The 22,899-nt window shown below is 48.6% G+C and overlaps 1 protein-coding gene across 6 annotated transcripts in view; it reads right to left on the reverse strand.

Moving 5' to 3' along the window:
- Positions 1–22,899, reverse strand: part of HSPA12A (heat shock protein family A (Hsp70) member 12A) — a 104,183-nt gene that overhangs the window by 75,942 nt on the left and 5,342 nt on the right. For 3 of the 6 annotated variants that reach the window (XM_084903736.1, XM_084903740.1, XM_084903735.1), the window contains exons 2-3: positions 19,161–19,241; positions 13,277–13,364 (exon numbers count right to left, since the gene is read on the reverse strand). In XM_084903736.1, the coding sequence (XP_084759862.1) occupies positions 13,277–13,364; positions 19,161–19,226 (154 nt within the window). In that variant the 5' untranslated portion in view covers positions 19,227–19,241. Of the gene's footprint in view, positions 1–13,276; positions 13,365–18,689; positions 18,706–19,160; positions 19,242–22,899 lie in introns of those variants that run through there. The other 3 variants (XM_084903738.1, XM_084903737.1, XM_084903739.1) reach the window with 2 other exon arrangements.

The following is a 22,899-nucleotide window of genomic DNA, read 5'->3' on the forward strand; positions in this document are numbered from 1 at the left end:
CTCTGAGGGACCGTGATCTGGCCCCCACTTTAAAAAGTTTGAAGACCCCTGCTTTAAAGGATGAACCTCAGATAGAAGGAGAGTAATTCCAGTTTGACAATCAGATGTAAGAAGGAATGAAATGCACAGAACTTGAAGCAAACCGTGATAACGTCTGTGGAGCTAAAGAAAACCAAATAGAAGTCAGACACCACAACAGTACCGTGCAAATCAGTGTTCTGACATCCTCAAATTGTGTGGAGGGAAGTCAAGGTATTCTTAATCCTTAGACCAATGACCGTGGTGCAGGGCAGAAGTCAATCAGAGGAGGCAGGCCCCTTCCACACCCTCTCTCCCCCGTAGGGCTTGCCGTTAGGGACTTGGCTCCATGCTGGCCCTGCCCAGGCTCTGCATCCTCCCCTTGCATCCCCATCAACACCCAGTGGGCCCTGGATACTGGCATTCAGACCACGGAGCCCAGCGTAGTGCCGACGGGGCTCAGAATGTCCCCTCCTCCAAATGCTCATGTAAAAGAATGAAAGGCCCGGCCAGTGTGGCTCAGTGGTTGAGCATCGACCCAGGAACCAGCAAGTCACCATTCAATTCGTGGTCAGGGCATATGCCTGGATTGCAGGCTCGATCCCCAGTAGTGGGGCGTGCAGGAGGCAGCCGATCCATTGTTCTCTCTCATCATTGATGTTTCTCTCTCCCCCTCTCCCTTCCTCTCTGACATAAATAAAAAATATTTTTAAAAGGGTGGAAGCCTTCAACACTGAAAGAGAAGACTCCAGATGTCACCTTTGTAGCATCCTGGCTGAGGCACAGGACAGAGGAATGGGGGGGCATGGGGGAGAGAGGACACCCCAGTCCCAGGGCATCGCCCAGAGAGAAACCTTCAGCCCAGCCCACCCTCTGCTGGGGGTGGAGGACATGGTCTCGGAGCCGAGGGTAGCTGGCCTCTGCGATTTGACAAAAGTGATGTCTTTGGGTGGTTGAGGGCTTTTCACACCAAGAAAGCTTCCAATCTGTCATTTTCAAACTAACTGCAAAGATGATTAGCAGAGTTACTCAGGGGCTTCTCCACTGCAGTGATTTTATTTACCCTAAACCCGTGGTTGGCAAATTGCGGCTCGCGAGCCACATGCAGCTCTTTGGCCCCTTGAGTGTGGCTCTTCCACAAAAGACCACGGCCTGGGAGAATCTATTTTGAAGAAGTGGCGTTAGAAGAAGTTTAAATTTAAACAATTTGGCTCTCCAAAGAAATTTCAGTCGTTGTACTGTGGATATTTGGCTCTGCGGACTGATGAGTTTGCCGGCCACTGCCCTAAATGATTGTTCCTACTCCCTGAGGTCCTGGGAGGAAACCCCACAGGAGTGAAACCCAGCAGGGCGGCAGGCAAGTCCCATTTCCCACACATACTAGTAGGAGCTGGCTGACAGCACTGGCTTTCTGGAGCCACCAGGGGGCGCTCCAGCTCTCTCTTTGGAGTCCCAGAACGCAGCGCCTGGTGTTCCTTGTCATTTGATAAGCAGATTGGACTCTCAGACAGAGACAAACACACGGGCCATGTCTGTGTAAATCCCATCTACTTCTTGGCGGTGTGCAGGGCTGACAGCACCCTGCTGAGCCTGCTTCTTCACCTGGGCCCCGTGGGCTGTGGCCACAGGCCTTGATCCCAAGGGACTCCCAGTCTGACCTGGGGTGGTGGAAGGACCCACAGGCCAGGCGTCAGATGAGTGGTTTACACGAGTCACTTGTGGTTTACACGGTGGTGAGTGTGACAGGACACACACGCCACACCGCAGAGGTGCTGAGGGCAAACCCGTCAGCTCCCTCTCAGGACCGATGCCAGAAGCTGCCCATTGTCCTCGTTAGTAGAGAGATGTGAACAGGGAGTCTAGAAGGCTGGTCAACCTTGAAGCTCTGAAAGGTCAGAGCCAACCACTCATTGTTGAGTTGAGACGTGGGTAGCTGAAGCAGCCTTCACCTGTTAGTCTTATGTAAATCCTTGCTGATTGGCTATTATTGGAATTGCCTGCTGAAAGGATGTGGTTGTATCCCATAATCTTAATGAAATGGATAGCAAGGCCAGAGCGGGGTGTAGTCCTCTCCTGGGCTTCTGTCTGGCCCCCATTTCCTAAATTAATATTTTTCTAGTCTCTTTCATGTGTGCGGCCTCCTCCAGAGCCCGAACCCTGAACCATGCGGGACTGCTTCCCAGAGGACCAGGGCGGACAGCTGGCTCTAGCCACTCACTCCGGCCTGGGCCACGGGCAGGGGCAGGGAACAAGGCCAGCAGGAGGGATGCCCACTCACTGAGCCTCATGCCCCTTCCCACGCCTGGCTAAGAGTCCTCACCTCTCACCCAAGCTCTGCCTTCTGCCAGTTCCCACCCCCCATCCCCCCAGTGTGTCCAGGATGCTTCACTGTCCGTGTTTGCCAGCATCCGCCACTCCTGGCCATGGACTTGAATGGGTTCGCCCTGACCCTCAGCCCCAGGCCGCAGTGTGTCTCTGAGCCTTGGCCAGTCTTCATTCCCACCCAGGGAGCACTGCATCCACCTGCAGAGCTGATTTCTTAGCTGGGGGAGATGGGTAATCGACCCGGCACACAGCACACAGCCCACCTCCAGGCCACCTTGGCGGGGTGATGCCCCTCACCCACACAGGCCTCTCATCTGCAGCATGGCTCTCTCCGTTCAAACGGAGCCCTCATGAAGATCCTGCCTGAATGCACAGCGCAGGGATGCCATCAAAATATGCAGCGGTGATAAATTCTCATCTCACCCCCAATGCTCCAGAGCAGCAGCGGTGAGGAGGAAGATGGGCCGAGTATGAGCGGGGGGGGGGGGGGGGGGGGGGACAGGGGAGGAGGGAGGGCTCTAATGCCACCTGCAGTTTATTTGCTCTGCCTCTCGGTCCTTTTGTCTGTTTCAGAGAACGATGGACCACAGCTAAATTCCAACAAATAAACAAGTATGTTTTAAAGTCCTACAAAGCCTACAATTTTAGAGAAGGTTTGAAGGGGTTGACACCAAATGGATTTCAGCCCCTCCTATTTCCGGTCTAACGCTGGCCTCCTGGCATCAGGAGCACACACACTCATAACGGCTTGGTTCTAAGTGGACAGCTTGGTATAAACATAGAGGGGGCACATTAATCTCCATCCTTCTGAAGATAAAGTGAGACGGCAAAGACTAACTGCCCCTCGTTTGCCTGCAGACTCCTAGGTGCTCAGGCCTGAATGGTCACGGCACAAACGGAACCCCACGCTGGCGCTTTCGTTTTCATAAGCAGCAGAACCCTGGCGGCCGCCGGGGTCGGGAGGTGTCTGGGTGCTAGGACCCCTGCCCTGAGGGTGCTTGGAGGAAAGAGGGTAAACTCCAGCATCCGGTTCCTCACCGGGGGGACCAGACGGCCTGCCTCGGACTGGATGTAACATTCCCACCGCCATAGTAACTCAGAAGAGTAACCCAGAAGGACACAATAACCGCGAGAATAGCCCAGCCGATGTGGCTCAGTGGTGGAGTGTCAACTTGTGAACCAGGAGGTCACGGTTTGATTCCGGGTCAGGGCACATGCCCGGTTTTGGGCTTGATCCCCAGTGGGGAGCGTGTAAGAGGCAGCCGATCAATGATTCCCTCTCATCGCTGATGTTGCTCTCTCCCTCTCCCTTTCTCCCTGAATTCCTTCCTCTGTGAAACCAATAAAAACATATTTAAAAAAATACATTACAGTGAATTAGAGCAGTAGACATGGAAGACAACGGGGCAAGGCAAAAGGCATTGGAGGAGGGCAGCAATCTGACTCAGGAATCCAGGGGAGGTCACCACACGGTGAGAAGGTGGTGGGTTGGCCCGAGTGCCTGCCTCCATCCTGATCACTGGTCCCCTCCCTTGTGGGATTCTCAGCTGACTTCACCCTGGCCTCGAAACCATCACCCCACCCACTCTCCTCTCACCCTCCCTCACCCCTCCCTGCATCCCCAGGCCCACCCGCTCCTGCCCAGGCCCCAGGGAGACCCCTCAACTGAGGCATCGGCCGTGTTTGTGGGCAGAAATGTTCCCGTGTGTTCCTACGCAACAAAATCAAGTGCGTGTGTAGGTGTTCCGTGTTTTACAAACTCTCCTCCTTGGTTGTTATAAGATTAAAACAATTTTCTCCCTCGGTAAATGCTTCCTTTCAAAGCCGCCAGAAGCACATAATTCCCGGGCCATTTGCGCTCCTATTTTCTCGGGGCCCGGAGGAAACGGTGATGGAGGGGCCTGCATCCTTGGAGGAGGCCAGGGCTGGGCGAGGGCTGGGCAAGAAGACGTGGTGTTGTAGTAGCGGCTCTGGTCCATGTTTCATTTATTTTGAAGTTCAAAAAAGAGATAGGTGAGCTTCGCAGGTCCTCCTGGAAGGCTGGGAGCACATTTAGAGGGAAATGACTCCTTTATCCTCAGTCAATTTCATGGACGCTCTCATTAAAGCGCAGGGAACTTTAAGGTAGCTATTTAAAAGCTGTAGTTGAGTTCTTTAATGCCTGGGTCGGTTCTGCTGATGAGATATTAAAACATCAAGGAGACGCGGCCCATTGTATTTTCCTGAACCTGGATGGGAAACTCATGCACACCTGAGGACACAGGAACATTGTTTAAAATCACAACGGATTTCAAGGACAACGTACACAAGGAGAGAGAATGAAAACGCTGGCCCGTTTGATGGGGGGTGGGGGAAGGCAGGGGAGAGAAACCAACCTGCGTTTGTCCTTGAAACATACGCTCACCTGTCACGGATCAACGATGCCGTTTGCTGCCGCGCCTGTGAAAGCATCCCGCTGGCTGCAAACGGCTCCGTGTGTGTGACTGTTTACATAATTACACGGCGAACACTGCCGTCTTTCGGGTTTAATGCGTGTTTTAACAAGCCCTGCCACTGCGGCACAGGCTTCTATCATCCAATCTTTCTTCCTAATTAAAGCACGATTAGAAAAGGTATCTCCGTGTCACCGTTACGCTCTGCCGCAGGAAGATGATATTCGAGGATCGCTTGGCGGGAAACCTGAGCTCACCCAAGACACCTGAGCTTGAACACCACCTCAGCCCACCAGGGAGGGCGCCCAGGCTGCGGGCCTCGGGTCCTGTGTGAGAGGCGCAGACCTCTATCCTGGGGCCCCGACGTGGGGCTTGACTGAAGGCAGCGGGTGACAGTCCAGGGAGGCCTAGAGAGCTGGGAGATGCCTGAGCCAGCACACGTGTCAGGGGCCAGAATGGTGGGCAAATGGCTACCAGAAAGATCTCCGCCTGGCCTTGGCATCTGCGACAGCAGGATGGGATTCCTGATGGGGTCACCTAATCTCACCGCCTCAGTGTGGCGATGTAAAACAGGGGCTCCCAGAAGTTACACGGTTTGCCAAAGGCCACATGTTCATCATTTTGTCAGACAGAGCATCTACCACCCCAACTTAAGGACCACCATCTCACTAGAGCAGACATGCAAAGGGCTGCTAGCTCACAGAGCTAGGGGCAGCTTTCAGGAAAGATGGTTCTGACCGGGCAGAACACCCCAGGAACAAAAAATATATGCACACCAAATCCCTGGAGCCGCTGAGTGTCATCATATCTGGAAAAGGAGTATTTGCAGATGTAATAAAGTTCAGGATCCTGAGATGAGGCGACCATCCTGGATTATCCAGGTGGATCCTAAACTCCAGGACAAGTGTCTTTAGGAGAGACAGAGACGGGGATGTGAGGATGGAGGTAGGGATTGGAGTGATGCAGACACGAGCCAGGCCTGCCAGGAGCTACAGGGAGAGCCCAGGAAGGATTCTCCCTGGAGCCCCGGGGCACTGTAGCCCTGCCCACACCTTGACTTTGAACGTCTGGCCACCAGAACTGGGGGACAGTAGTTTCTGCTGCGTTAAGCCATGGGGACATGGTCATCTGTTACGGCAGCCACAGAAAACGAATGCAACTGGCAGAATGCAGAGGCCACCTGCCTGTTCTGCTCCCTGCCCAGGGAGACTGTCAGGGACTGAGGCTGTGTCCCCGGAAATCCACATGTTGGGTCCCCAATGTCATGGTCCTTGAGGGTGGGGCCTTGGGAGGAGTCATGAGGGGATGAAGAGACCAGAGCTTTCTTTCCACCATGTGAGGACACAGTGAGAAGCAGGCAGTTTGCAACCAGAAGAGGGTTCTCAGCAGAACTCGATCAAGCTGATCTCTGACTTCCAACTGGACTGTGGAAACAGGTTTCTCTTATCGGTAAGCCACTCCGTTGATTATACAGCCCCAGCTAAGACACAGATCTACAGCCCCAGCTAAGACAGAGATCCACAGCCCAGCTAAGACAGAGATCACAGCCCCAGCTAAGACAGAGATCCACAGCCCCAGCTAAGACAGAGATCCACAGCCCAGCTAAGACAGAGATCCACAGCCCCAGCTAAGACAGAGATCCACAGCCCCAGCTAAGACAGAGATCCACAGCCCCAACTAAGACAGAGATCCACAGCCCCAACTAAGACAGAGACACACAGGAAGTGCTACTTACCCACCCATTCCAGCTGGGAGATGTGTGTGTGTGTGTGTGTGTGTGTGTTTTAGAGAGTGGCTGCCTCCTGCATTCCCCACACTAAGAATGGAGCCCACAACCCAGGCACTGAACCTTTGGAATCGAACCGTTGGCTTCCTGGTTCATAGGTTGATGTTCTACACTGAGCCATACTGGCCAGGCATGAGCTTATTTTTCTGATGGGAAACACAATCCTTGGATGACTGTTTAAAACAATTCCAAAACTGGTCAACAAGAGGAGGGGGAGGAGGGTGGTAGAAGAAGAGGGACAAGGGGAAGGGGAGAATCTTAAGAAAGCAGAATTGAAATACTGCTTGAGCAGTAAGTCATGACATCCGTGTTTAGTATGTCTCCTCCCTTGTGTACACAAACTGCGCCTGCGCCGCTGGATGTGGAAAATGAAATCCACAGTTTGCCAGAATCATCGGAACTGATAACGCTGACCTGTGTTCCGGAGTCAGGCAGGAATTCTTTGTTACAGGAGGCCATTCCCTCTTCCCCACCCAGGTTTGTTTATTTCACACTGAATTACCTTTTTTTTTTTTTTTTTTTTTTTTGCGCCTAGGAATCTGGAATTGGAACTTGCACTGCTGGTGGCTTGTGATTTTCCCAGCTCTCTAGAAGCTTCTGAGATCTCATTTTTTTTTTTTTTCCTCACAGAGGCTTTGTCTGTAGTGAATGAACCCTGGCTGCAGAGTCGGCTGGCTTGCTTAAAACAATGGAGTCACAGAGACAATCGGGAAGGAGGTGCTGAGCACTCACACAGCCTCTGCAGACATCTCAGCGGAGCCACTCCTGAGCTGCGAGTTCAGGGACAGGTTGGCCTTCCATTCACTCCCTCCCTGGCTGAGGCAGAGGAACCCAGCGGGGGTGCAGCGCCCTCATAGCTACACCGAAGGATTCTGTTTAAGATTTCACGTGCTCCACCACTCCAGGTCTGCCAGGCTGCCGGCAGAATGCAGAAGGGGAGGATCGAATAGTTGGAATAGTTTAGGCTCATTCCTTCTTTCCCCCAGAACAACCTCTGCCTCCAAAATGGCAGTCATTCAAGATCATTTGCAGGTGGCCACTTCTTAGCGTTCCCAAGAGCCAGACGGCAATCATTCACCCTTCCAAGTACGCATGAAGGGACTCCGCTGGCTTCCACTCACCACTGTCTCCCCAGGGCTTATCATGTGCCTGGCATCTAGGATGCACGTAGTTAGTAGGTATCAGCTGAATGATGAATGCACCATAACGCTGACCTGTGTTCCGGAGTCTAAACTACCAGCTGACAGGCTAAGCAAGAGCTTTCTGAGAATCAGAACCGCCAACAGCTGCAATGCGCTCCCCGAGGTCCGTGCCCCTCCCTTCCCTGGAACTGTGGGAGCATGTGGGGCATCTCGGGGCAGGTTAAAGCACCGCAGAGATGGTCAGATGGGATGGATTTCCTTCCCTCTTGTTCTAAAATCTCATCAGTAGTTCACGTGCCCTGCACAAATCCTAAAAGGCCGGTAAGAAAAGTCAGTAGATGAAGTCATTCATAATCTCCACACCACATGTGACAGTAACACAATGTATCCTCATGGACACTGGCTACGTTGCATTTCACTATATGGACAAATGCTACTTTACTTAGTGTGGGATACATGAATCTTTGTACATCTCCTAATGTTTAATCAGAGCTCACATTTATTGGATTCTCCTAAAACCCAATGAGGTGGAAACTTAACATCATTCACATTTCATATTGCAGACCGAGAAACTGGGTTGAGAGAAATCAGGTAATTTTCTCAAGACTAGCAAACAGCAGGGCCAGATTCAGATGCCAGTAATCTGACTTCCGATGCAGGCACAGGTCTCCCTGATGTTTGCTAAATGAATGAGTGAATGAGTGAATGAGTGAATGAATATGTGCTCAACTGCCTGCACTAGAAAAACGGAGCTTCTCTTAACTGACTGGATCAGGTTCTTATCTACTAACTAGAGGTCTAGTGCATGAAATCCTTGCACTCAGGTGATGGTGGGGGGGGGGGGGGGTCCCTCAGCCTAGTCTGCACCCTCTTGCAGTCCAGGAGCCCTCGGGGATGTCCGATTGATGGCTTAGGCCCACTCCCCTTAGCGCTGCTGTGGAGGTGGGAAAAGCTCCCGCCACCTCCCCTGCGCTCACCAGTGATGAGTCCAGCTTCTGGCTGAGCGGCGTTCCCTCTGTGGGAACGCACTGACCACCAGGGGGCAGCTCCTGTGTTGAGCATCTGCTCCCTGGTGGTCAGTGCACATCATAGTGACTGGGCATTCCATTGGTCAGTCCATTTGCATATTAGCCTTTTATTATATAGGATGCTCTAAACCTCATGTCGCTCATCTCTTCCCAGGTCACTCTATGCCCATGCAAAAAAACTGGATCGTTTTAGCAACATAAAGAGCACTTCCTTGGCTCCAACTCCCACCAGCTATTGGGAAAATCTTCCCCAAGGGGAGACTCAAATATCTCATTGGGTGAGCCTACCCATAGCCTCCTATGGTCCAGGCCAGCCCAGGGCCTGCACCGCTGCAGGCAGAGCCCACTCCCATCACTTCCAGCCACTTGCCTCCCCAGCCTGCGAAAGCTGACGGGCTCTTGCAGCTGCCGAGATGCTTCTGTGTCCACTTCCAAGGTGTGGAGCCACCTCCCACTGATGCAGACACTGCCATCGAGCAAGTGCCTCTGCTGGTGCAGCTGTCACATCGCTGGAGCTGCTTGCTGCCCAAGTCAACACCTTGGCAAGCTGCCCTTCGGGCTCTCAGAGCAGGGAGGCCAATGTGGCAGCCAGAAGATGAGGGACAGACTGAGGGGCAGGACACCATGAAGAACTCAGTATGACCTCCTCCTCAGAATAAAGCTTCGCTCTGGGCCCTGTTAGGATTTCCTGGGAAGTGACCTGGTCCCTCATGCAAACAGATCCCTGGAAAGCCCAACTCACTTTCTCAAGACTTCTCCAACTCCCACAGGGGAGAGAGAGTGAGGCCACCTGGGCCCGCCTCCCTCAGCCCACTCCTCCTGCTCCTCCTGCGGGCTGCAGGTGGCCGTGCGTCTTTCCTCTGCTACTCAGAGGCTGAGCACCGCCTCTGTGGCTCCTCTTGTAAAATTCACAGGAGCCCACCTGGCCCCTGCCTGATCCCTGTTTCCCTTTCAGCCCTGTTTTCACAGGCATCATTCTTGTTGTTTTATTCCATTACATCTGAAAGGCGGCAGAGGTGGGCGGTGGCTAACTCGCACACTGGAGCCAGGCCGGCTGCGCTCAGCTTGCCCTCCTCAACTCTCAAGCTGTTTGACCTTAAACATGCAACTTGAGCCTCACAGTCCTCATGGCAAAGCGGTATCTGCTGGTGCCTTCTTCACAGAGTGGCAAGGATGAAGTGATACAGCAAGCGAAAGCACTCACAGCCACCGGCACTCGGAAGGCACTCCATCGGAGGGGACATTTACTATCGCAATCATTACTGTAATGAGATGAGTGTGGGGTTCTCTAAGGGACACAAAAGAGAGGAGGGTCAATCTAGGCTCAGGGTGTCAGGAGAGCTCTGGGGAGGAGGTGACATAATGAATAAGTGCTTGCCAGTAGAACGGTGGGAGAAAGAGCATTCTAAATGAGTTTGTTCAAAGGCCCTGAGGTATGGAACATCTTGGCAGGAGAGCTGCCAGTAGGTCAGCACAACTGGAGTAACGGTTCAAGGTCAAAGAGAAGCCAGAGCCAGATCCCAAAGAACCGACCAAAAGCCTTGAACAACGGGAAGACAAAATTAGGTTTGTCTTTCAGAAAAATTTAGGTAATGTCCATCTAACACAATTTTCCCTTTTCAGGGCCACCGTTATCATGATCGGTTATCACAAAACCACTAGAGTATATACACTGGGTGGCCAGATTATTATGTGTTCAGAGGTCATAATAATAATCTGGCCACTCAGTGTATAATGCTACAAAATACGGGACTTGTAATTCACAGTTCTTTCCTCTGTTCACAAGCCTTCAAAAGCCTTTGTTTGTTTGGGTGTTAATGATGAGCTGGCTTCTTTTTCTAGGCTGGTTTAGTTGGTGCAAAAGGCCTTTACCAATGGCATCTTCCAGATGGGTTTTAAATGCTCATCTTCCCAACCATAAGGAGAGTCGTAGGCGGCCCCTTCTTAGCATCTAAGAGCCGGACACAATCATTTCCCCGCAGGATACACAGACAGTAGGCAGCTTGGGTCAGGACTGGGAGATGGAGGTGGCTGCGGGAGGCGGAGCCAACTTAGGGGTTAGTCCTGGAACTGGACGTGAAACATGTCCCAGGATAACAGCAGCATGAATAAAACAGTAAATAAAATTTAAAGTCACTGAAGAAGAAGAAAAAGAGCAGGTGCTGTGGTGTGAAAGGGAGGGACGAGCCTGCAAAGAGTATCTTTTGATGGAATTTAATGACAAAGGAGGTCCAGGGAAAAGTCTGAGACAGGCAACCAAACTGTTTGAATACATATAGCTTCATCTGTTCACGCATCGTTCGTGAGGTCAGCCTATTAGCCTTGTGTTCATTCTCTTTGTACATAACTGTGCTGGGCGGTGAGAAACTAACTGGACACCACAGAACCGCATGTGCTCCTCGGCCACGGAGGACTCAGAAGCAGGAAGGGCTGGCTGCTCCCGGGCACCTGAAGTGTGCCGGGAATTGTCCCCGGTGTCTTATATCCGCTGCCTCTGAACTGAACCTCCACGACACTCCTTTACCCAAATCAGCAGACACACACCGTCTATTTCTCCGGCCCCGGTTTCACTGTCCCATGTTAGAGAAAACAGAGGCAGCAGGTGGGAAAAGATCATGGGGTGAGGAAAATGAAGCTCAAAACGTCGTTTCAGACACCATCACTTTCATCTCCTTCCTCCTGCCCAGAGCTGTAATCTTTGCCTCTCAGTCCTCACAAAACAAACTTTCCTTTTAACACAACATTTCCCCAAATGCCCATGTATGAATGCTTGTCCTTCTTGTCTAACAGTCCCACCAACACCTTCAGTAAGCATATGTGTATTTGTGTGTGTGCGCATGTGCGCTCAAGTGCTGGTGTGTCGGATTCAGGCACAAAGATGGAGTGCCGTCGGCTCTGCAGGATCTGCTAGTACGTTGGCCAAATCCGAATTCTGGACACGGATGCCCCGTCCTCGCCATGGGAGTGCCCCTTCGAGTTGTAGTTGCTGCAGCCTGGGGCTGCTGAGCACCGGTGGTATTTTGCTTGCTTTAAGTTGTTATGAAACAGAAACCAAGAAAAGTAGGGAGGGGAGGGAATAAGCTGATCATATCAACCCATCAGGTGGTACTCGAACTTAGCGTGTGATTTATAGTCTGCTGAGAAATTCAAAGAGCGTTGTAGAAACACTTAAAGCAAAGTGGCAAGATTTCTATCAATCACTCTTTGTTTCCCGGACAGTAATTTTTCTCCTGGAAAATCAAACCAACAATACATTGTTTACTGAGCACCTAGTATGTGACAGGTACTCTAAGGCCAATTGAATGTTAGAGGATTTGTTTTCATTATTATCTTTTCTTCTTTAAAATATTCAAGGCCTCGATCAGGATGGGTTAGCTGTTCTCTCTTCCAACAATTTTATTATTACGAATGTCTTCAGAAGTTTAACACTTTGGTGGCTGTGCAGAGTTTTCTGGGTCTTTATTGTTTCGTTTTGTTTCTACTGTTGTTTTTTCACCTAAATTTTTCTTCTCCTACTCTCTGATTTTTAGGGAGAAAAAAAATCAAGCATCTGAGACTACTCGAAATGTCTGGGCTGGGGATTGCTAATGACCTCCCAGAGACAACCCAAATTGCTGATTTAACAAAGCCCATTCTTGACCTTGACACAAGGCAGGACAGGCAAAGGGGAAGGACTGGGGAGGGAGCCGTGAAAGAAAAAGGATCATAGAGGCGCTCAGATCTCCCCAGTCCCCTCCCCCATTCAGCAAACACCTGGCTGAGTTGGAAAACATGACCGGCCCAACCTTCCTATTGGCACCAATTGAAGCTGTCAGCTCTGGGCTTGTCACCAGTTGCACTGGGAGGCCCTGGGCAGCCACAAGAGCCCTAATTAGGCAGAAATGACACTTCTACAACTGACCTGCCAGGACCTTTGGCAAACCATTTAACATCATTAGTTAACGTTTTCTAAAAGTGTGAATGTAAATGAACAGCCAGTGGCTTTCAATGGAGTTTGTCGGTGGCATGGCCCACCCCCCAACCCCCTCCCTGCTCACTCTTTCTCTGTTTCCATGAATAGTCCACTTGTTTTCTCCAGAATGGGAGGGGGGCGCCGGGGGAGAAGGGAGAGGAGGACCGGTCCTCGGAGAGGAGAGACATGTCAAAGCACAGACAGGCGCAGGGGAGCGGAGAGGCCACCTCGGCCCGCCTCGGCCTGGGCCCACACAGAGCCGAGCAGGGCCCCGGGCTGTGCTCAGCGGGCCAGACTCACGCCAGGCCCCTCCACCAGCCCCAGACAGTAGCCATGCCGGGCTGTGGGTCAATGGAAAAGGACTTCGTTTCCTGACCCCAGCGCCTCTGAGACACCCTCGTGCTCACACCTCCACCTACTTGTTGGCGTTCTGAACTGGCTGATGTGTCACAGCCGGTTAGCCAACATCTCATGGGTGCTTCAGTCTCCGTGTCCCCGTCTTAAAGGTGCCCGGTCCCTCTGTGAAGGAGTGACGGTCTAGGGATAACTGTTTCAGATGGTTAGATACTCACAGAGACGGGTTCATTTCCTACCTGCAGCGGTTACCTCCCACCGCGAGTCGCACTTCATTTTGTTCTTCGACGTACACCCGCAGAACTTATACACGCCGACGCTCTCCATCTGTGGGGGAGGGGGAGAGTGTCATTGTGAAAACGTCACTTTGTCTATCTGTTTCCAAGCTGCTCTCCAATCCTGCGCCCATGCTGGGGGTAGAAGGCGGAAAGGTGGAGGTGGGCGGCCGAGGGGCCAGTTCCTGGCAGGCCTTTGCATGTAGCACCTGCCTGCTCGCTGTGTGGCCCTGGACGGGTGGTTGGCCCTGAGTCACTGATGTTTTCATAAGATAAGGCCTTCCTGCCCTGGCTGGTTTGGCTCAGTGGACAGAGCATCGGCCTGTGGACTGAAGGATCCCAGGTTCGATTCCGGTCAAGGGCACATGCCCGGGGTTGCAGGCTCAATCCCCAGTAGGGAGCGTCATCAATCAATGATTCTCTCTCATCATTGTTGTTTCTATCTCTCCCTCTCCCTTCCTCTCGGAAATCAATAAACACACACACACACACACACACACACACACATATATATAATATATTTAAAGATAATGCCTTTCTCCTTAAAGTCAGAAAAAAATAAACGGGAGTATCATGGTAACTGGAAAGCGAGCAAAGTTAAGGAGAATGGACCACTGAGAGGGGCCAAAATTGAGGCTCTGTCCTCTTGCTCCCCAAGGCCCACTTGCCAAAGCCACCGCCCCACAGGCACACGCAGACCCTCTGTGCTGGCCCGACTCCTGCTTATCCTCGAAGGCCTGGGAATACGACAAAGGAACGTGCAGGAGTGCAAAACAGGTTCCTCAACCCACGCTTCCGCGAGTCCCTTAGCCTGTCTGCGAGGTCCCACCCAGCAGGGCGGGAGCACGTCTGGTCCCTCCCCGGGTCTCCAGAAGCCCCGACAGCCGCGGCGGCGGGCGCGCGGTGGGTGCACAATAACTGTGTGCTGAGCGGGAGAGTGATGCGGCCTGCGGCCCGGCTCAGGGCGGTCGGGATGCGTGCTTCGGGAAGGGCTCCCATACTGGATAGGGAGAGTTCTACTTGTCTCTGAATGAAAGAGGAGTAAGATCAAGCGGGCAGTTTGTGGTGAGAGGATGCTTGTAACCTAGTCCTCGGAGGGGAGGAAGAGAAAAACAGTCTTCGTTTGGGGCAGAAAGGGAGAGAAAGTACGGGGAAAGGTCCTTAATCACAGTAAATGGGGAAGGGAGAGAGGGAAAGAGAGAGAGGGGGAGAGAGCAGCTCATTGCGACGAAGCATTTAGTGCTTTTAAGCTAAATACCTCAGCATATTAAGCAAATAGAGAAAAGCCAGCTAGAAGATGTCAGCAAATGGAAGCGAGCGAGCGGGGCTCGGAGAGCCCACAGGGGGTGCCTGGTCTGACCCCTTTCCCATCACATGCCTGGCCCGCCTGCTTGTTTAGTGTTGCCTCTCCTCTCCAGCTGCGGCGCTTATTGAAAAGCCCTTGCTCCCCGCCTGGTTTTGGCACATTTTCTGCAGGTGCCTCCTACTGCGGCCACAATGGGCTGCCAGGGGGGTTCAGACCTGTCAACAGCCACGGGGGAGGGGTCGGCGGGCGGAGGGGGCGCCCCTATTGTCTTAAAGGGCCAGGGACACTGGGACCCTCCCCTCCGCGGAGCCCGCGGCACAGGCACCTGCTAATGAGACGGACCCTTTCTCCGGGCTCCCTCTTTCTCTCTTTAATGATTTAACTTGATCGCTTTGGTTCCTTTCTGGAAGGGGGAATTGCTCCATTGATCATCCAAAGTAATTGCCTGTAAAACATTGCCCCCGCGACCACGGCGGCTGCTTCCCCGGCTGAAAATGTCACAGCAATTGAAAAGCTCTCAGCCCAGTTCAAGAACGAGGTGGCTCGGGAGGACAGTCCCTGCACATGTCCTCCAGGACGGGCGCGCTCGGAGCTGCACGCTTGGGGTGGTTCGGGTGGGTTTTTAAGGCTTTTTTAAGGCTTTCTCTTCCTGGAGCAGGGTCTGATTTTGTGTGAGGCGGTGGAAGACGAACCAAACTGAACTTGAAACTCCTTTAACCCTAAAATTAGGCGGTTCAGGGAAATACATTTTCTTCCTTCTTTCTTTCTTTCTTTCTTTCTTTCTTTCTTTCTTTCTTTCTTTCTTTCTCCTCACCTGAGGATATTTTTCCCATGGATCTTTAGAGAGAGTGGAAGAGAGAGGGAAAGACAGAGAGAAACATCGATGTGAGAGAAACACATCCATCTGTTGCCTCCTCACATACCCGACCAGGGCCCAGGCCAGGCAGAAGCCTCCAACCGAGACACGTGTCCTTGACTGGGGATCGAACCCAGGACCCTGGGGTTTGCAGGCTGGTGCTCTACCCACTGAGCCAAACCGACTGGGACGACATTGTTTTCTTTATCACCCAGGCCCTTCTTTTCCGGGAAGCCCCGAGTTCGGAGGGATGGCCACGTGGGTCAGGTGTGATTTAGTAAAGCATCTTTGCTTCCTCACACAGGAAGACAGAGTCTTTGTCCAGGGGGAAGCAGGGGCCTCGGTTTGGGAGGGGAATGATGCTCTCATTGGGCGAGATTTGCTGATTCTTCAGACCTGTCACTTGGCGGCAGCAGCGGCACGCGGTAGGAACGGCGTGACATGCTTAAGTAGTCTCCGTGAATACTTTATTAGTCACTGCCAGGCCCGATGCGAGGGTGTAATTCACCTGGGGACAAGCACTTTGTTGTGGGCATCAGCCTGCCAGCGAAATAAACAGCTGCTGGCGATGGTCTCGTCTTCCTCTGACAGGAGGCAGCCCAAGTGTGTATAAGCATAAGCAGACTTTCTCCATCTAATTGGTGGGAAGCACCACTTGCTAAGTGAGATGCGGCCAGGTTCCTAATGTTACTAATTTGGGAACAAAGCTGCAGGTGAGTCACCTTCCAGCAGAATGAGCCGCGAATCTCTTTGGAGCTGATGAAGCAAGCAGCGGGCGCTTAATACTGTATTTTAATATTTTTAAAAAGGGTGAACACATCTGCCCGCCTCCCTGACAAACAAGAGAGAGAGTAGAGCATCTCGGTGCAGAAGGCCGTGTAAATGGTAAATCTGAAGACAGCTGTAAGGTGTCTTTCACGTAAGCCTTCTGAAAGGCCAGGGTTCAAGTGCTACAACTTGTTAGTAGATGCAGCAGGGTTGTTGTTGTTGTTTTTTCCTTGGAATTTAGAAATTTGGGATTTTACATTTTTAAATCTTGGGATATCGTCAGAATCTACAGCTATTCTGTTAAGGTGATTACATGTATTACACCAACATGTGCTGTATCTAATAAAAAGTATTTTTCCTTTACCTACCCACATCGTGGATATAATTTTTAAATTCCTTACATGTAAACCCATTCCCTGCATGGGTTCCCGAGTCTGGAGAATTCTGTGGGCGGCCTTTCCCACACTACAGGAGTTTTGTTTTGTTTTGTTTTCATGGGGAGGGGAGGGCGAGTCTGTGCTTCCATTGCTTCCATGGAAAGGCCTTTTGTTTTTTGTCTGTTAAGAGAGGGTGTGGAGTTAAATAGCCCCAAAAGTTCTGTCTGGCCGTATGATTTCCTTGTCTGTAGAAATGATTCTGTAATGACCAATAGATGCGGGTAAACATGGCCCGTTATTCCTAGCTGCTTTGCCGAATAGATAGTAAAAGCCGGTTGAGTTAAGCCCCTGCAGCCACGAGAGGAAAAGCCGGACCGCCAAGGCCAGAATCGCACACCCTGTAAAGACTCTCCGGGAAGCAGGAATGTGCAGGAAGGCGGTGGGGGCAGCAGGAGCGAGCGCGGGAGGGGGGCCGCCGGCCGCTGCTGGGGCCCCGGCTGCTTGTCCTCCGCATGAACTCCCAGAGTGAGAGCGAGAATGGATGGTGTTAACACTGCTGGAGGGGAAGGAACATTCAAAGAGGGAAACACAAGCACAGCGTCAGGGGAAGGAATGTCGACCTGCCAGCAGCCACAAGACTGGTTTCACTTTCGCATCCTCTTCTGGGATTTGTTTGCACGCGATGCGAGAGGTCTGCGTGGAGCTCCCAAGTGCAGAGGCACCAGATGGAGCATCGCAGTCCCATTCCTCGTGGATCTCTGTGGCCCGTGTGAAACCACCTGACTTCACGAGGTAGACATTCGCCTTGAACTAAGCTTGTTGCAACATCATACTAAATAGGGTTTGCCACGAGGTTGGACGTGCGTTTAAAAATAAAAGAACGTACTTTGAAATGCGACATCATTCCTGTGTCCACGCACACCTGGAGGATGAAATGTGCTCGCAGCGATGAGAATTACACCCTGGGCACCCATGCGATTGATTGTTTGAAGGGGAAGAGCTAACACCCTCAGAAGCAGAGCTGTAAATTTACTTAAGGAGGGAGCGCCACAGACATCTCAGCCTGCGCCCTTGTTTACTTGGCGTTTACCCTTGTTACCAACATGTACCTCAGCCACCAAAAGTTCACACGCAGGAAGGCTGAGGTGCCTCACACTGAAATGAAAAGTTCATATCAGGCTGCGGGATAGCAGTACCTGTTGAAAAGCCTGTGTTTCACATAAAAGGTTTCCTTACTTTCCAGCTAGAAAGTCATGTGAATTGGAACCTGGCTTTATAGCTCCTGAATTAATATGGAACTGCTGGCTACGGGGAGAAAAGGAGCTATTTTATGCCTTAATAGAATGCATGGGGTCCTTGTAAATGAACGTTTCAGCTGCGCTTCCTGTGACTAAGTCAGACCTCACTCCCCTCCCCCACGAAGAGCCCGGTTCCACTTTTTTTTGTTCCTCGCAATCTTCTCAGAATGACGTGCTGCAAAGTTTCCTTTCAAAAGTCAGAAAGCACAAAACAGCTGAAGGAGGGTTTCCATGCCGCGTTTCTCCGGTTTGATACAAGATCCCACCTCCTTTCTTCCAACCAGGTCCCTTCCAGAGTTACAACTTATTTTAAAGTGCACCTGAAAGAGAGGCACTTTAATCATATTGCCCGTAGGACTGGTCCAAGAGACTGGCTTTGGATGCCTACCATAAAAAACCGAAAACTTTACCTACACATGTTGCCAAAAACAGATGAGATGGGATGGCATCAGGAGTAGAGTCCTAAAGCCTGAATTTGGAGAGAAAGGTGAATCGCTCATAAACACAGTAACGGTATGGGCTGACACTGATGTGACAGCCGACCGAGCCTTAACCCCGGGGGTACAGGTGTGTGTGTGTGTGTGTGTGTGTGTGTGTGTGTGTAATTCTCCGTCTGATCCACCAGCCAGGGTCTAGTTTTATGCCAAGGAGGATCGTGCTTTTTTCTTAGCATTAAAGCTTGAAAAAAGAATGTGAAAAAGTTCAAGGAATGCTCCTAATGAGTTAGAGTCAAACCCAGAACATTTACGCAGGGAAAAGTAAAAATGCTTACTTTTAGTTTTAAAAAGCACAAAACCTCACATGGTGATTCCTTTTGTTCTCACATACCAAACAATACTTGAAGATAACGTCTGTTGCAAAAATATGTTCAAAGAGATCTTATAATTTTGAATTCTTCATTTTGCTTGTATTGCCTGCTTTTGCAGATTTACAATTATCTAAAAAAAAAAAAAGAAAAAAAAAGAAAAAAAAAAGGATAACTAATTTTCTAACAATGGGTTTATGAGAAATATACAGAAAATAATTATAAACTGAACAGATATTTTTCTTGCAATGGTCTCAGTTAAGCATTCAAAATGGCTGTATTTTCAGTAAAGTAATAAGTGGTTTATAATACAATATTCCTTTAAAGCCTATACATTGATTAACATACATTTTACTTATTTCAAATTCCATACTTTAAAAAAATAAAAAAAGTTATGTTTTTGTTCTTTCTCTACAAAACACAGTCGTTGATCCTTACCCTACAAAAGACAGTCCTGGACTTTGTATTCTCAACATTAACACAGGAGCTGTGTGTTTCCCTCATGTGCTGTCAGCCTGGCTGTAAAGAAAAAGAAAGCATCCATGATTCGGCACCGAAGTTCAGGTCAGGTCCACACGTTCATAAAAATTCCAATGAGCGCCGGCATGGAATAGTTTTACATCAAAAGGAAATTTGGCACTAGGTCACCCGAACAGAAAGTCCACCTTTAACGTTTCAGGGGTAGAAACATTCTTTAGAAAGCACAGCTATGTTAGCTTAACTGAGACATCTCTCCTCTGCAATATGCCCTGCTTCATAAATGTGTTTCACAATCTTCCCTATTTTTCAAATCCCCATAAAGATATGAAGAGAGTGCAAATATTTGACCATGAACTTTGGGGAAGTTGGTTACTTGGAGTAGCTCAGGGATATTTCAAATCACTCGGTTGTTCATAATTGAATTCAGACTTTTACAATGGTCCAACAGTGGCTGGTGAACAAGAGGAGCTCATACGGGGAGTTTTGCAAGTTCCGACAAGGGCAGGGGGAGCGAGGGGGCCCTGGATTCTCCCGTTGCCTCCTTCGGCCCTATCTCCGTGCACACAAAAACACTCGGAGCTCAAGGCAAGCACCAGGCACTTCTCATCCAAACCTCACTTTGGCCTCGATGATTTATTTCAAGGGAAAGTGCCATCACACAAAGTCATCCTAATATACAGGGGTGGGCAACAATAGGTCTATAGTTGTTCGTATGAAAAATAATAAAATAACTGATAAATGATAACACAAGAATAAACTTTTGTATACTCACAACTGTAATCCAGCTGTTGCCCACCCCTGTTCATCAGCTCTTTTTTTTTTTTTTTTAATACTTTTGTTAAAATTGAGATAATCAAGTTTAAGATTTTATTAGGTAGAGAAAACTTTTTTCAAGTATCCCAATAAGCTGTTTAAGATATAGTGCTACCATTTGGTTATTGGTGATTGGATCCTCTAGAAACAAAAGTTTGTGATAGAAAACTCTTAAGAAGGTCTAATTTATGAAAGTACCAATGTATTTTTTAATTTTTTTTTTTAGAAAGAAAATTTGATATAAAGCAAATTACTAACACTACCCAACACCATGAACACAATAAGAATAACTTTCAAATACACCAAAGAAACAAAACCACAAAGCCAGTACGGTCTTGGATTATATCAACTCTTTATTTCTGTCTGAGTATGACTGCTATATTCTCCTGCACTTTCCTTTTCCTTCCTATGCCCAGACTGAGGCACTCAAAATAATTTGCCACCTATAGCCTAATCCAAAGACAGGCATCACTGAAAACATATTAAAAATTATTTCCACTTTAGAAATTACATTTTAGTCTTTCATCCTAAGTCTCTCAAGTATTAGTGGAAACATTATTTTTTTTCTGGGAAACTGATTCTGATCGGTACTACATTTATATCTACATATCCATCTAAGGTGTTGAATGCACAATCACAAAATATTATAATTGCATTATTTAGTTAAAAACAAGATCCATTATCCCTTTTTAACATATAATACAATTCTGTGTATTTTTTTTTATTATACAGAAATTTAATTTAACATTGGACTGGCAAAAGAAATTCATTCGCAAGTGTCACCTTAAATAATTTTGGAAGTACTTAGGGCTCCAGTGATAATTTTAAATAATTGTCACATATAAAAGAGATGCAGTAAAAACCAAATCAATATTGAGAAATTGGTCTAAAATTATTTTATTTGTTAAAAATTCCTGGAAATTGATTTCCCCCAAAATCACAATTCTTCAGGAAATAATTCTCATCTGCATCTGTGACTAGCATTTTAGAAAAATATTCAAATAATGAAATTCTCCAACTTCTTAACCAGGGTAACAACAACAACAAAAGGCAAATCAAGGAAGAAAAAGAGAATAACAACAAAAGACAACCCCACCCTTTGCCAATAAGAAATGCAAAGAGTCAAGACCTAAATGTGACAACATTTCATTTTTTACCATTTCGAAGGCCAACAATACTATACGACTCGTGGCCAGAGAGGAACAGTCTTTTCATTTTGCTAATAAGAAACAGATAATTCCTCTTAAGCAGATTAACTTAAAGTACATTTTCAGGGAAGCTAAAATCCCCTTCAATCAGGGTCTTAAGTTTAATTATAAAAGTCAAACAATTTATTAGCTTTCATTTAAGTGCCGCAACAAAATAGGTGGGCACACGAAACTCTCTGGGGCCAGGAGACAACCAAATCAAGATTTGCCATAAACATTTTTAGCCACAATTTGATAAAACATCTAACTGGTCCACTTAACTAGGATTCTTCCCCTCTTTCTTCTTTGCTGCCCCCTATAAAAAAATCCACAGTAAATGCAATGATTGTTTTTATTTTACTACTTTTATATTAAGACAAGTACATACACACACACAAAAAAAAAGCAAAGAAGTACAAATTAGAAAACCTGCCTTTTGTAGGATCTTGTATATGTATTTGCTTTACTAATTCCCTAATTTGGTCATAAAAATACTCTCAAATTGTATCTACTCCTAAAAAGTTAAAAAATATATATTTTAAAGTGGCAAAAAGTAAAGAAAAAGGTAAAATAGCTTGCTTAAAGGATTTCTTTGCCTGATTTTTTTCCTTTTTTTTTTTCCTTTACTGTCTGAACTCACAGGATAATTGCACTATTTCCACTTTCATTCTGCCTATAGACAAACTGTGTGTCTATACCTTGAAAAATGCCAATTAAACTGCCAGCGGTAGCATCTCCAACGGTATCTTTTGGTCTTCGGTGTCAAAGCCCTTTGAACAAATGACCGGAAGGCTAAGCCTAAAACAGCCTTTGACAAGAATGCCAGCTTCGAGCACTCACTTTAAAACTAAGGCTCCAGCTTACTGCTTTACTTGGGAAGCAAGAGAGAAATCACCCATCAGCTTTATCATTTGCACAGATGGTAAAGGTTAAAATAAAAGTGAATGATTACCAGAAGGTCACTAGTAAGGGAGGGGAAAGTTCCTTTTATCATTTAATTCAATTCCATCCAAATTTCTGTACAAAACTAAATAAAAGACTTCAGATATTGCAAAACTGCTAAAAATGCTACATTTTCCTTTCCCTCGATTTCTGTAGTAATAATGATACCATTTACTGTATGCTGGGCACAGGGGGGGAAAGTTCACATGGATTTTTAAATGTAATCTCATGGCAATCCTATAAAATTGAAAACATTAGCAATGGGGAAATGGGCTCAGAGAGTTTTAGAAACTTGTACAAGGTCACACAGCTGGGAACTGAGAGAAAAGAACTTGAACCCTTGGGGTCTGATTTCAAGATCCCATGCTTCTAGACTAGTGGTCGGCAAACTCATTAGTCAACAAGTCAAATATCAACAGTACAACAATTGAAATCTCTTTTGAGAGCCAAATTTTTTAAACTTAAACTTCTTCTTAATGCCACTTCTTCAAAATAGACTCGCCTAGGCCGTGGTATTTTGTGGAAGAGCCACACTCAAGGGGCCAAAGAGCCGCATATGGCTCCAGAGCCACAGTTTGCCGACCACAGTTCTAGGCCATTTTGGTTGCTTCCGTTATCAAACCATTCCTGGGTGAAGCCTTAGCATTTCTCTTTTGGACAGGATCCATGAAGAAAGCTTGTAGAGCAGTGGTTTCAACCTTGGCTGCCCATTGATATCACATATTAAAAAAATACTTATGCCTGGGCTCCAATTT

This window comes from Pipistrellus hanaki, assembly GCF_964339955.1.
Source record: "Pipistrellus hanaki genome assembly, chromosome: 14".
Lineage (NCBI taxonomy): Eukaryota > Metazoa > Chordata > Mammalia > Chiroptera > Vespertilionidae > Pipistrellus > Pipistrellus hanaki.